The sequence below is a fragment of the Lutjanus erythropterus genome, chromosome 6, assembly GCF_056507025.1.
Source record: "Lutjanus erythropterus isolate fLutEry1 chromosome 6, fLutEry1.hap2, whole genome shotgun sequence".
NCBI lineage: Eukaryota > Metazoa > Chordata > Actinopteri > Lutjaniformes > Lutjanidae > Lutjanus > Lutjanus erythropterus.
Window position 1 is genome coordinate 40,333,571 of NC_139322.1, and position 15,084 is coordinate 40,348,654.

At 36.9% G+C, this 15,084-nt stretch overlaps 1 protein-coding gene across 1 annotated transcript in view; it reads right to left on the reverse strand.

Annotated features, from left to right (window-relative positions):
- The window catches only part of atp2b3b (ATPase plasma membrane Ca2+ transporting 3b), an 87,855-nt gene that overhangs the window by 30,776 nt on the left and 41,995 nt on the right, over positions 1-15,084 (reverse strand). Inside the window, exons 12-18 of the mRNA XM_084721907.1 lie at positions 12,297-12,429; positions 9,494-9,603; positions 9,166-9,300; positions 5,462-5,568; positions 5,265-5,340; positions 681-839; positions 360-539 (exon numbers count right to left, since the gene is read on the reverse strand). Of these exons, the coding sequence (XP_084578033.1) occupies positions 360-539; positions 681-839; positions 5,265-5,340; positions 5,462-5,568; positions 9,166-9,300; positions 9,494-9,603; positions 12,297-12,429 (900 nt within the window). The remainder of the gene's footprint in view (positions 1-359; positions 540-680; positions 840-5,264; positions 5,341-5,461; positions 5,569-9,165; positions 9,301-9,493; positions 9,604-12,296; positions 12,430-15,084) is intronic.

Sequence of the window (15,084 nt, forward strand, 5' to 3'; positions counted from 1 at the left end):
ACAGTTATGTTCACCATTGCTGAAACAAGCTGGTTTAATTGTCTTATAATGTTTTATTGTTCATTATATGAGGATTTTAGGGCGGCGCTGCTCAGTAAAATGTCCTTCGATTCTGATGAGTTCTTCTGCTTGAATGATGACAAAAAACATTCAGCAGTATGATCAGTCCAAGAGGACTGGGCACCTGTACATGCAGGATACAATAAATACACATTTATTTGATGTGAGATGAAAGTCTTTGTGTCAGTTTACTCCCACCAAACACATTTGCTAACATCTATTTTAAGTTAATTATAATTTAGTTCAGCAACAGAAAACTTCATGACTCTGTACTGAACTCACGCAAGACCCCAGCTCACCTCTCCTTTCTCGTTCCTGATTCGTCGGTTGAAGTCTTTGCCCTCTAGACAGATAAAGTCATCCCCAGGGTGGATGATGCCACATTTAGCAGCGATGGCCCTGGCTGTGTTGATGTTGTCACCAGTCACCATCCGAACCGTGATGCCTGCACGCTGACACTTACGGATGGCCTCAGGCACCTGACGGGGACGTAGAACACACAATGTCAATTACTTTTATCATCCAAGTTATGATCACAGATTGCACAGTACTATCTGAAACTAACACTAAAGACACACACACACACACACACACACACACACACACAGCAGCACCCGTACCTCAGGCCGCACAGGGTCCTCTATCCCAACCACAGTTATGCAGGTCAGCTCCGTCACTATTTCTGCCTCGTTGTCCCATTCTGGCTCCGGACTGGACGGCAGGTCACGGTACGCAATGCAGATGGTCCTCAACCCCTCACATGCCATCGGCTCAATCACCTGTTAATCAATCAATCATTATTACAACTATGGTGCAGAGAAGGAGGACAAATCACACTACGGACTCCTTAATTGACTGTATACTACATTCACATACTACATTTTTATACTGATACTCTAATTCCATTGGTAATTTATCCTTTAAGGATTTTTATATATGAAATACAGTGTATGTCATTTATGAAATGTTTTGGTTTTCCTTTAATTTTTTCACTTTCTAAACTTGCTCAGTGTCAGAAAACAGCCATGTTCCAGTGTTAAAAGCCTTCAGAATCTAAAACTAACACCTACTGATAACAGAGGTGTATAACTGTGATGTTATGATCATCTTTGTTTTAAAATCCATTTTTTATGAAATCTTTTAAAGTTATGTCCAAGATGTCCACCAACTTTTACAAAAACATGATTTGGTGAAATAGAAGCTATCACTTTATTGACACGTATGATTAATTTCCAGTGAGATCTTCACTCAAAGAGGTTCATCACATGGTGCAATGACGATCACCTGAATCAAAAACATTGAGCATGTGGTGGACTACAATCTTTCAAATACAAATGTTGCTGCAAAGAAGCTACAAATTCTAAAATCTAGATGCTTCACTCACATGCAGAAGTACCTGTCTGCAGCACAGAGGAGCTCTACATGCAGCACAGTTTCAAATGAATATCCAAGATTAGTGTCAGTAGCCAAATGTGAAATATGGAAACAATTTGTCCTTCTGTTCCTGAGTTATGAGGTTGAATAATGGCCAGAAAAGTGTTTTTACAGAACATTATGATGTCACAGTGAAGTTGACCTATTGGATATTTAATGTCATCATTTTATCATTTTACTACAGTAGACTTTTGTGTGAAATTTTGTCACAAGTAGTGTAAAGATTATTGAGTTATGGCCAAAAATGTATTTTATGAGGTCACAGTGACCTTTGAATGAGACATTTCTCAAACGTTCCAACGTATCACATGCTTTCATTTAAACTGTAACTTGCACAAAAATAGATTTGATTCATGAAGAATCTAAAATAAAGATATATTTACTCAGGGTGTTGTTGCTGATTGCAAAAAAGGTGATTAGGGTGTTATGAAGAAATGTAAAGAGGAAAGGTTAAAAAGTGATTTGATGGAGAGCATAACAGACAATCTGCAACTAAGGGTGGATGTCTTCAGCATCAAAAGGACACCAGCTATCAAGACTAAGGACACAAACTGTCCATGATCCTAGTGGAGGAGAGGTGTTAGACTGGTGCAGTCTACATGTAACTGGGCTCATGTCTATAAATGTGACTGTGATGGTGTATATGTCCTTTATGACGCTTTTCCCCTTTAATTTCCAGAGTTAAATGTGTGGGTGATAATGTATTGGCTGGAATGAGTTTAATTTGGTGTCTGTGTCTGTGATACCTCTGTGAATAAAACCCAAATAAAATGGACTGATGCAATGCTTACATGTGCTGTGTGATCTATACTATATTTATAAGTTAACTTCTATTCGATTGCATATTAAAATAAAGGTTAAGCGCAAGAAAAAATAGATTAGAGTCACAAAGATTAGAAAAAGAATGAATACACATTTGTGTTTTTTCTTCTTTCCTGCCCTCACTAACCCTCCCACAACCGCTGGGTTGGAAGCCACAGGGTTAGATAAACCAACTGAATAGAAAATGATTCAAACTAGCTGAACCTCAACCAGCTGCAACAGTAAAATGCTCCTTACACATGGTTGCATCAGCATGAACACTCTCATAATGTCATATATAATATGCATCACTAACAGTGGCCTTTTTCTGCAGGATGTTTCTGCAGTACTTTTACTGTTTTGCTGCTATATACTTATGTACGTTTACTAAGTGGGATTTTGAATACAGGAATTTTATTTGTGATGTATTCCCTCAGTATCCTACTTCAACCACTGATCTTATTACACCATCTTGGGTGGGTTTTTCTTCTTCTTTTTTTTAAAGTCTTGCATTTATATTTGAGGCACACGAAGGCTGATCTCAAATAGGATTGTAGTCATCAGTTTCAATCAGGGGGACCTAAAACCAAAAAAGGTCAAACAGCACACACACTAAATAAAAAGCAACACATATTAGATTACCCTGAGATTATTTCTACATTACAATGCTAGCAAAATAGCATTAGTTTCATATTTTGGGAAATAACTTTCTTGCAGAGAGTTAGAATTATAGATTGAGCATTCTCCTGTGTTTAGGCTAAATGTGAAGCTAGAGCCAACAGGAAGTTAGCTTAGCATTAAGACTAGAAGCAGAGAGAAACAGCTGGCTTAGCTCTAAGGTTTTGATGTCATCCTGTAGCTTCTTATGTATTGAAATCCAAAAATTCAAATTTTGGTCTAAGTAGGAGTAGTAGTTTGGCATCAGAATGCGATTTTCCTGACCCTTCTAAAAACTTTTCCCCACGTGACGTGTTGTAGGTTTCCGTATGATGACATTGCTGTAGAAACCCCCAAGGTTGAAGGAGCAGCATGCAAAATACATCCATCTGTCAAAGTGAACTCCAAACAAACAGGGGGCAGCGTCTCAGCAGAGTAACCGCTAACTACTGCCCAGTGGTGGACAAAGTACTCAACCCCAGTACTTGAGTCAAAGTATAGATACTCCTGGTCAAATATTACTCAACTACAAGTGAAAGTTGCTCAGTCAAAATTTTACTTGAGTTAAAGTACTAGAGTACTTGGTTTTAAAAATACTTAAGTATTCAGAAGTACACGTTTATAAAAATACTTAAGTATTCAAAAGTACAAATTACAAAGTACATTTTCTAATATAAATACATGCTGTATTGTTTTCATGATGCATTTACAGAACCTTGTAACTCTCTGAAACCATCTAATGATGCACTGACCTGCTTGTAGAACCACTCTGCTACATAAAGTCTATAGAAACACCTATAAAAACTTCAACATAGAAATACAGTCAAAAACAAAAAGGACAGTTATTGTCATTTTCTGATGTAACTGTATTAAAATCACATCATAAAAGCAGATTGAAGTTAACTGTAAGGAGTTCAACAAGTCTGTTAAATAACTGAGATTTCTTTCTGTCTTCAGAGGCAGTATGTACATGAATTATGTGGTATTTTTCACCATTACCGCTTTTTGTTTGAATGAAAGAGGGAGAGTTTGTTTGTGCTTGTTAGTGCGCCTGGACGTATTTCTGCTTTTACATCAGTCCCATTTGAGAGGAGCTACTGTGATTGGTTTCCTGTGTTTTGTGAGAAACACAGCATGTGACCAACTGCATTTTAGAAAAGAAAAAACAGCAACAGCTGACTTCAATGATGTGCTCAGTCAAAAAGTAACAACAACCTTCCTAGAAATGTAGTGGAGTCAAAAGTACAATATTTGTTTTTGAAATGTAGTGGAGTGAAAGTAATAAGTTTCCAAAAAAAACAAATACTCAAGTAAAGTACAGATACTCACAAAATGTACTTAAGTACAGTACTCAAGTAAATGTACTTCATTACTTCCACCACTGCTGCTGCCACAGTATTTTCACACACAGCAGATTAAGGATTTATTTCAACCAAACCAGAGATGGTGATTGTTGAACAGTGAAGAGACCGGCAAAGACTTTTTGGTGGGTTTTATTTAGTTTCTGTTGAGTTTGAAGTGTGTTTTACGGAAAGTCTTAGTTCAGTAAAAGAGAGAAACTTTAATTGAGATGATGAAAGATTTATTACAGACAAGTGGTGTAAGATATTTTCTTTTTTGACATCTCCCAGTTGAGACTTTGACAGATCAGATTCCACGCTTAAGATAATCAGCTCCTGGCTGTAGCTTTGTGTTTAGCAGACAGTCAAGAGAGAGGTGTCGATCTTCTAATCTAACTTTCAGCAAAAAACAAATAAGTGTACTTGTAGTAGAAAAGAAAGTAGTTCTGGTAGATTATAAAGAAGTTTCAGCAGATTCTACTGCAGAAAGTAAGTAGTTCCTGCATAAACTGCTCACAACAAGGTCTGTGGATGATCTTGAGTAACCGAGTCATGATTTCTGGAAAGAGACACTGGTTTTGAATTTTTCAAATGTATTTTTTGATGCTTTGAGCACTATGAGCTGAGTGATATTTAGCCACATTATATTGGCGAGAAGGCACGCAAATTTTTAAAACTCTGCAACTCACACCAAAACTATCTAGATGGATAAACAGCACTACAGGCCAGGGGAAAAACATATATTTTTGATTTTGGAGCGAACTTTCTGTTTAAAATGTTGAACTATTCAGGGGCTCCTGCTGGAGAGTGAGTTGGGGGATGACATGCAAAGCTTACTGGCTCAGGATTGTTGCAGTGACATGGTCAGGGTTTTAAACCCTCATTTCACCAGGATGATCCATGAAAATTAATTCTAGAATGACTCGCTTAAGAAACCATGATGCATGTAAGAGCTCAGTTATCAGGTCTCACCTGTTTGACCATCTCATCTCTGTCACGTGGGCGGAAACTGCGCGGCTCTCCGTTGGCATCCTGGATGTAGGAACACCTGGAGAGAGTGACAAAGGACAGATAATAATGACAGTGAACTTTGTCTGCTTCTGTTTATTCACACAGTCTGATGTCACCGCAGACCACCTCCACCTCCCTCATCCTCCTCCATCACTCACTTCTTCAGCATGATCTCAGAGGCTCCTTTGCTGTAGAGGCGGAAGGAACCATCAGGCAGCTTGATCACAGTGCTCATGGATTTACGCACAGAGTTGAATGTATACACCTGAGAGAGAGATAGAGAGAGAGAGAGAGAGAGAGAGAGAGAGAGAGAGAGAGAGAGGGAGAGATGTTTGATTCAGGAGAGTAAAAGAAGAGCCAATACACAGCTCTGAGTGTGCTGGATGGTGTACCTGAGGGTTTACACCTGCATTCATGCAATGAGCCATGATGTTGGCTGGTCATGCTTGAAGAAGTAGAACTGTTGTAAAGCCACTGACTGAAAGATGAATTGTGTTCTAACTTCTATAACAATGCTCACGGAAGACCACAACAAAAAGTCCATGATACAATATTTATCACAATAGTAAAAAATCTAAGAAAAATTACAACTTGAAAACATTATTCATTAAGTTACATTATTCGTTATTCATTAGCAATAAATCTCCTGTGTACAGGATTTTGTCTGCATAAAATTTGTTTTTCCTTTTAACTAGGGATGTTCATGATTAATCATTAATCAATGAATCACCATTTGATCAATTAAAACTGTATTAATCAATAATATAAAAATGGTAGTAATTGTGCCTCACTTAACATTGTTTTGTCTGACAGAGCGGGGACTATTTGCATATCCATGAATCCTTAAATACTGAATGAAGGCGAAGTGTAGAGCTATATGGAAGACATTTTAACAAGGTATTTGAACTTATTTAGCAAAAAATCACATCAAACACAATTGATAATTTATTGCAGAGCACTTTATATTGTTTAAAACATGACTAGAGGTGGACTTTATATAAATTAATAAATCAATTGTAAGCATGTTTATCAGTTAAGGAAAGTGCAAAACATATGCAACCCTACTTAGAAGTTAAAGCACTTCTGCTTTCTTTTTTTAATAAAATGATAATGAATAATAATAAAAGTAGCCAGCCATGAATGGCAATGAATGCTTGCATTATGCATGTTCAAACTGAAAAACAAAGACAATACAGCAGTCACTAGTTGTCTTTTTATAAAATAAAACAATATTCAATATATTGTTACGTCCCTAATGAATGAGTACTTAGGCACAGAGCCCTGTTGTAATTTTGTCCCTCTCTCTGTTTGTTCTGGACTTTTCTCTGGGACGGTACAGAGAGCATTCATGAGCAAGAGACCATGTGAATGATTTGCTTCTGTACAATTATATCTGCTGTCTGAACCGCATGGCAACAAACTGATGAAACATATTGTGTGTGTGTGTGGTCCTTGTGCACTTTACAACAAAACACAGAGTTAGGTCCACTACATTATCAAATGTGCATCAGACTGCACCTGTGTATTTGGACCTATTGGGGATGTGAGTGTGCCAGGTTACCATTAAAAGGAGTAACGTATAGCAATTGCACATCCGACAGGCAGGCTGCAGGAGCTCTGCAGGAGTGCAGGATGCACACAAATGACAATAACAAGTAAGGGACAAGTCCTCCATTGTAAGTTGATCAGCTGATTATAACTGTCAGTTGTTTAACAATGTAAAGTTCAGCCTGTTATCCTGAAAACAAAGGCCCACTGCTCTGAAATAACACACTCTGGATGATGAGTTCAGTGTCTGCCTGTCTCACTGCTGCCAAACTCCATTAACATTTTGCTCAGTTGAACAGTTATAAACATCTGCACCTTCTAAAAGATTATTAAGGATTTCTTATGACTTATAAACAGACACTTACTCATTCTGTGAAAATTCTGCATTATTTGAACTCTGATTAATGTGAAACGCACATACAAAACAGTTATTCCAGTCTGGAATGGACATTTCAAAAGAGGCAGTTGTAGCGTTCATGTCAAGTGAAGCGAGTATTTCAGCTTCACGTTTCCTTGATCAGTGATGACACATCATTATCATTTTATGATTCATTACAGAAAATATATTACAGATTTCTCCTTTGAAATTCAAACTGTGACATAAGTCTCTCTCTCCCGCCTCCAACTGGTTCAGAACGCAGCAGCTAGGCTTCTTACTGGTTTTAACAGACAACATCACATCACCTGAATCCTGGCTTCCCTCCATTGGCTTCCTGTTCGTTTTAGAATTAATTTTAAGATTTTACTGATCACTTTTAAAGCCCGCCTGGGTCTGGCCCCTAGCTACATAGCTGAATGTTAACTCCCTACAAGCCAGTAGGCAGCCTTAGATCCTCGGGCAAAGTCGAGGCTTAAATCTAAATGTGACGGGGCTTTCTCCATCAGGGCCCCTCGGCTTTGGAACGACCTGCCCGAGGAGATAAGGCTTGCAGATTCAGTGACATCTTTTAAATCATTTCTTAAAATTTTTATACACTTGCTTTTATGTGATGTCGATGTTGTCTTATTCCATTCCTTTATTATTTATATTGACTTGACAACATCATGTTATGTCTCTGTGATCTCTGCCATCTTCATTTTAACTTATTCTTAGTGTCATGTTTGTCTAGTTTTACTGTTCTTATTTCTTTTACTGTGTTTTATTGTTTTTTCTATGTTTCAGTGTCTTTTCTTGTGTCTTGTTTTACTTCAGTCCTTGTTTACTCTTGTTTGGCCCTCTGTTGTTATTTTTCCTTGGTATCCTGCTCTTGTGCTCTTTTACTTTGTCTGTCAAAGCACTTTGTAAACTCTGTTTTTAAAGGTACTATATAAATAAAGTTATTAATTATTAATAAAACGTGCCTTTATGGTGAGCATATAGACAAAATCTGTAGGATTATTGCTTTTTTAATTTATTTATGGTATCCATGACGTATATAAAAATAAAAAAATTTCTTAAAAGCAAAGATTCATTTAATCTAAGATTACTAGAAAATAAAAAATATTTTGGGTGGATGAAAACAGTGTTTTCTGTCATTTTTACATGAAAAAGTACTATAATGATTAATCATTAATCAAATAGTTTAAGTTTCACTTTTCTTTTCTTTTTTCTTTGTGTGTGTGTGTGTGTGTGTGTGTGTGTGTGTGTGTGTGTGTGTGTGTGTGCGTTGTTTTTGCTGTTGTTCATAGTTGTCAGATTTACTTGGCCAGCATGACATTTTACACATTTCATACATTTTGCACCAGGCAGGCCTCATTGTCAAGCAGGGGGGCAGTTACTGGTAACTTTTGGCTGCTATGGATTCCCTCTGGATCAACTGGAGTTAAATGAAGAGGATGTGCATCATAACACTGGGCTGAGTCTGTTCTTTAACATTCTTCAAGGAACTTAATTATTTTGCTCAATTCGTCCCAAAAAGTGCAGCCAGTTTAAAAGTTAAACCTCCTCAAGTTAAAAAGCTGCAGTAAATAAAGTTGCTACTGGATCACAAATCAAATTAGAGTTTCAAGTTTTGGTGCAACAGAAATAAACTTAATCTAGCTTTAGAGTAGAAACTAAACTAAGGTGTAAAGGCAGACATAAATGAAATCTAAAAAATGAAATCTAACACACTTTAAAGACGTCAAATGTATTATACTGTCAGCCCAACTTACACATGCACATATGATTATGTATATAAATAAATAATTATATAGTAAAAAAGATTATAAAATACAAGATAGCACAATTTCATATAAAGCATAACAGCCTTGTGTTGAAGCTGCAGTAGGTAACTTTTATAACGCTATAAATAAACAATAAGTTGTGCAGGTGGATGTGCTGCATGCTTCCTACCTTGTACAGTCTCTCTTCAGGGATCTGCTCTCTGACAGGGGCGTAGTCCTGCTGTAGGTCTAATACAAATCCCAGCAGGCCACACTCCGTCTTGTTGCCCACCTGCTTGGCAAGACCCCCCTCCACATCAGGTGGCTGAAAGTTGGTAGATTAGAGAGGCAGCGGGAAAATCAGGGAGGAAGACAGAGAAGGAGACAAAACACGGATAAGCAAGACGAAGCAAAACAGGATGAACATTAACTAACATTAAGTAAGGACTACTAAAAGGATTGCACCAAAAAAGAATAAAGCCACAAAACAATGGCATCTCTGTGTGTGCATGACTCACTAAGATCTTGGAGGTGTAGGCGCTGTTGATAGCGATAGCATTGACTAATAGATCCAGTGTCCGGGGGTTGATCTGTCCAGGGTCTGGGATCACACGATGGTGCACGTCACCTGGGAAACAACAATCTCACTTTAATACATATATCAATTATAATCTCTGTGCATCTGCTCTCTGTTACCACTGTTGTAAATCAGATAATATGAAGAGCCTGTGATATTGATGAGTTCAGTACATGTGGACACATTCTCCAATCTGTGACCTGAAAATGGAGCCAGCTGCCAATAGATAAAGACTTTTCTGCTCTTAAAGAATAAGTTTATTTCTATTGTTTAAATGGTAACTTTTATGGATATAATGCACCACAGTATTAAGTACATGTAGTACTGAATTATGTAGTACATTACTGACAACATTATGATTATGGTTATTGCAGTACTATTGCTATTATCATTATTCCTACTATTACTATTACTGTGAATCATTAAGTGAAGGTTGCATTGTACTGTTGTATTGTCTGCATGTTCTCTTTCTCCTCCCTCCCTCTGTCTCCCTCCCTCCCCTCCCCTCACCCCCTCTCTTTCTGGTTAATCAAGACTCTGGATCCACTTGGGGTTTCTGCCTCTTAAAAGGAAGTTTTTCCTGGCCACAGTCACCTCAGTGCTTGCTCTTGGTGGGAACAATTAGTTTTATAAAGACAACAGTCTAGACCGGCTCTATTTGAAAGGTGCCCTGAGATAACTTTGTTAGGATTTGGCGCTCAAATAAAATTGAATTCCATTGAATTTTAAAGAGGCACTCCACCAATTATACACATGAGTGCTAGTGAGACTGTGAAAACAGTTGTATAATGTATTTAAAAGTCTAAGAGGGCCATCTCAATTTATGCTCAATGGCTACAAATGTATTAATTTTATTATATGAAAGTGTGCATTACAAACTTGAAAGACCTGGGCACTTCCCAGAAAGAGCAAGTTTAATCAAAGTTGCAATTCAGTTGCATTACAGGAAAAATAGGATCTAGTTGTTTTTTTTTTGTTGCTTGGCCCAAATTAGGGACAAAGGTCTGTCTCTCTTTTTGAAATCTGTTTCTGGAAAGCCCTCCAACTTTGTGAAAGTGCAATACTAAAATAAACTGCTGTGGTAGCCTTTTAAATCGACAATGAGAAACATGGAAGACTGGAGAAAATAAAAACATGACTGACAATAGAGAGTGATGCTCTACAATTAGATGAGACTGCCCCTTCTAACAAACAGCAACCTAACAAATGACAATATTTGTGACAATAAAAAAAAAGATATAAAGATATAAAGTACAACTGAGCATCTGTAATAGTGTGTAGGCACATACAAAATACACGTGAGTCAACAATAGTTCCTTGAGGTGTGCCATAGACGATAAGTGTATGAGGTACAGAACATTGTTATCCAAGCTGAAAAAACCTGTGTTCCAGTCAGGGATCCACAGTAGTACACATCATAGGAGGCCCACTGCTCTAGTGTGTCAGTTCAAATATCCAGTGTTTTCCTACGTTTTTTAAAGAACAACCCACCTTAATGATTTTTTTGTTTTCATGGCATCCCCCATGCCTATTCCCACCCATACAACCTCTTTAATAAAATAATAAAGCAAGTAATGTACCTGTAAAATACTGTACATCTATTCCAGTGTGTGTTCCAGTGTTGTCAAAAACCATGACAGAAATATTCACTGTTTTCTTCACAATGAAAACAAGAATAAAACTAAATAAAAAGTAACCTTTGTTGCGAGAACTAGGAAACTTGTTACATTTTTGTCAATGAATAAAAACTAAACAATTATGTAAAAGATTAATAGATGGACAAATAAACTCATTACTGTTGTAATGCAAAGTCTTCTGTCTTCTGTAATTTTCAAACCAAAATAGGTACAATATTTGTTAAAGGTGAAATGTGTGTCAAAATACCATTTTAAATTAAATAATGTGCTGCTGAGATGTCCTGGCCTCATACTCATATTCTACACACTTAAGAATAGGCTGGGTATTGTTCCAAACATTTTCAATACCAGTAATGGTACTGATATCTTGGCCACGATACTGGTTCCTCAACATTATTTTTTTTTATACCAAATTCATTTGAACTAAATGCAAATTGCATTACACATTATGGTACAATGGCTCACTTTAAAGAAGGTTTCTGGTTGTAGTGTAGTGTTTTTCCTGCATGTCTCTACAATGTGTAACAGTAGACAGCCAATCACCAGCATTATTAGATCTTGGTAAAAGCATGCTGTGTGCTTATTTCTCACTGATGTGTCTCCATAGGTATCAAAATTTGGTATTAGATGACACAGCATTTTTCTATACTTGTTTATATACATTATATAGTATTTTTCTGTGACTGGCTTATATTTTATTTTATTAAAGAAGGAAAGCAGAAGCACTGTATGTTAAAAGGAAAAACACATTTTAGACAAGCAAAAAATGTTGCACACATTGATTTTATTATTTAATAACGGACGTATTTGTTAATCATCTTCTTTCTTTGTCATTTAACAGTGTGATAATTCATACTGTGGACTTTTTATCAGAGGTATTATTGATCTAATCATGGTAAAGTAAAAATTGGCCTACATGATTGGCTCATGCACTTTTCAAAGTCGTGAGGGTGTTTTTGAAAACAATGCATTTCTCAACATTTATTCAATATTAGCATGATTTTGTGTTTTCATTATGGTGGAACACAGCCAGCATAAATGATCAATAAAGACATGCCTGGTGAATTTTATTTCATTATTATTTATCACTTTCTGTTTTTCACTCACCTACGAAGGTCTGCACCACAGTCATGCGGTTGGTGGTGAGGGTGCCGGTCTTGTCAGAGCAGATGGCTGTGGCGTTGCCCATGGTCTCACACGCATCCAGGTGGCGTACAAGGTTGTTGTCCTTCATCATTTTCTGCATATGATGTAGTGATGGAGAGCAGAGGGATGTGTGAGGGGTGGATGGGAGTGAATGATGATAAATAGATGGAGAAGAGGCAGAAGGACAGAGGCAGAGAGAAATGGATTCATGGAAGGAGAGAGGGAGGCAGGGCAAAATCAGTAACTGTTTATTAAATGAAAATTCAGGGGCAGATGAAAGACTTTCTTTCATATAAGATATTTTTGAAACAAACATTGCAGAAGATAACACCTGTGCAGAGGCTGACATTGACCTTGTGTGGGTAAAGACTGGAAATTTATGTGGGCTAAAATGGTGCAGAAGGCCTATTACATACAGTATAAATACGAGGAAAATTATTTTGTGATATATAATACACAGATGCAAACTCATTTTATTAATTAGTCACTCTTGTCACTGAAGACTTGCAACCATTCAGCCTTTAAAAATTATATTAATACCAACACTCACTCATTTTTCTTTTTTTTTTTCAAAACTTATACTATTAGTCTTCATATAAATGAAATATTTGTGATTTATGAAATGTTTTAGTTTGCTTTAATTTTGCCAGGAAAAAAAATATTATAACCATCTTTCTTTTCAAATTGATTTTTGTATGAAAATAATGGCCCTTTAAGGTTGTGTCCCAAGTTTCTGTCAACCCAGATTTTTACAAAAATCTAATCAGGCATAAAAAGGATTAGCTTTACCCTAAAGATGCCTGTCTCACTTCCTGGTTTAAAAAGGTGGGAATACTGCTCAAGTACTGGTAAACTTTCTAGTTTTTGACAAATTCATTAAATAATATTTCTATCAGACATGTCTCAACCATAACATGTTGACTCTGTAGTCCTTCTAAATGTAACATTTTGTCAACTCCATAAGATGTTTAATCCATCAGATTTTTCATTTGACAGAGTTGACATCTACATATAATAAAACAGTGTAACCACTTTCATTACAAGGTTTAACAGTCAAATGTTTGAGCCTTTAAAATATATTTTCCCAGCAAAATTTAAGAGTTTAAATCAAAAGCCCCTCAAAATACATTTGTCACAATTCTCAAGAATAAGTGCTTGAGTGATTTGTAAACTGGATTTAGACACTACCTTAAACAGCACTTTTGCTGAAATAAGCTGCACACACAGGTTTGAATGAGTTTTGTTTAACAGTTGATTCACACAGAATTTTAGTTCTATTCTTATCAGATCTTATGAGAAATGTTGCTTTTGACACGGTTGAGAATACATTACTACTGGACAGACAGGAAAACTGAATGGGGTCCTCAGGCAGAGAAGTAAAATGACTCTATTTTTATCTTCACAACAGAAACCATTTTGTCTCAACTGGTAACTATGCATCTGAGCAGATTAGCATCATGTGTGGAGTTCCCCAGGGCTCAATCCTCGGTCCTCTTACATTAAACATTTACATGCTTCCATTAGGTTCTACATTCTCAAACTGTGGTACATGTACCACTGGTAGTATGTGTGCTCCCTCTAGTGGTACATGAAGGAATGTCAGAAATACTTTCTGAAATAAATTAATTTAAAACATACTATGACAATATTGCAAATTTGGAATGGAATTTAAAGTAAGTCTTGTCTTCCCTGTTTTTTGTTTCAATACAAGCCTGCCACATCATTATCATGCACATAGCATGAATGTACGACATGATTATCGGTAGTTAATGGCTAAACTGTGAGGCAAGACAGAAAGCAGAAGTAAAATAAATGCTTCAAAAAAAATTGTGGCACTAAACTGTATCTATTCTGAAGAGAAGTACAAATCAGGAGACACATAGTTTGAGCAGCCAAATTGAAAATGAAGTGGACAACAGTGAACTGAGCAAGTGACTCGACAAACCAATCCATATTTTTTATTATTTCCATCAGCTGAGATTACTGTAATGATCTTCTCTGGTCTCCCAAAAAGCAACTCTCAGACATCTTGAGCTCATGCAGCAAGCAGCTGCTAACAAGTCCTAACAACGACCAATAAAACTGCACACGTTACACAAGCCATCAGAGCTCTGCACTGGCTTCCAGTGTGTAAGAGAACAGAGTTTAAAGTACTGCTGCTTGTCTATAAATCTCTCAATGGCCTGGGACTGAAAAGCATCAGTCTTTTACAATAGGAACACTCTCAGCCTCTCAGATCATCAGGTGCTGCTATCTGTTCCCAGACTGCAAACTAAACATGCAGAAGCAGCACTTACTTACTGTTCACTACAGAGATGGAACAAACTTCCAGAAGATATTAGACTTGCTCACCACCTATAAATCCGGGTTAAAAACATTTATGTTCTGCTCTGCATTTGACTGAACCTTGAGTACCCAGCTTTGAGTCTTTATATTAAGATAAGCTAAGAGAGGTTTCAATCTCCTAATCTAAGTCTTTGCAAAAAAAAGCAAACAAGTGTACTTCCCCAAAATGTTGAACGATTCCTCTGATTGACTTTGTCTAAGCCCTGCCCCTTTTCACTCTGTGCTCCAATAACAGTTGAGCAAGCTTGAAGCAAGAGACTTTCTTTCTCCTTTCCTGTTCTTGAACTTAGATAGGCTATTTGCTTGGCTTGTCTATGTTGAAATCTTTGGAGATGGTTACAAGATGTTGTTGGAGGACCTGTCAGTGACATAGTCACAATTCAACTTAGCTAATGTTAGTGAA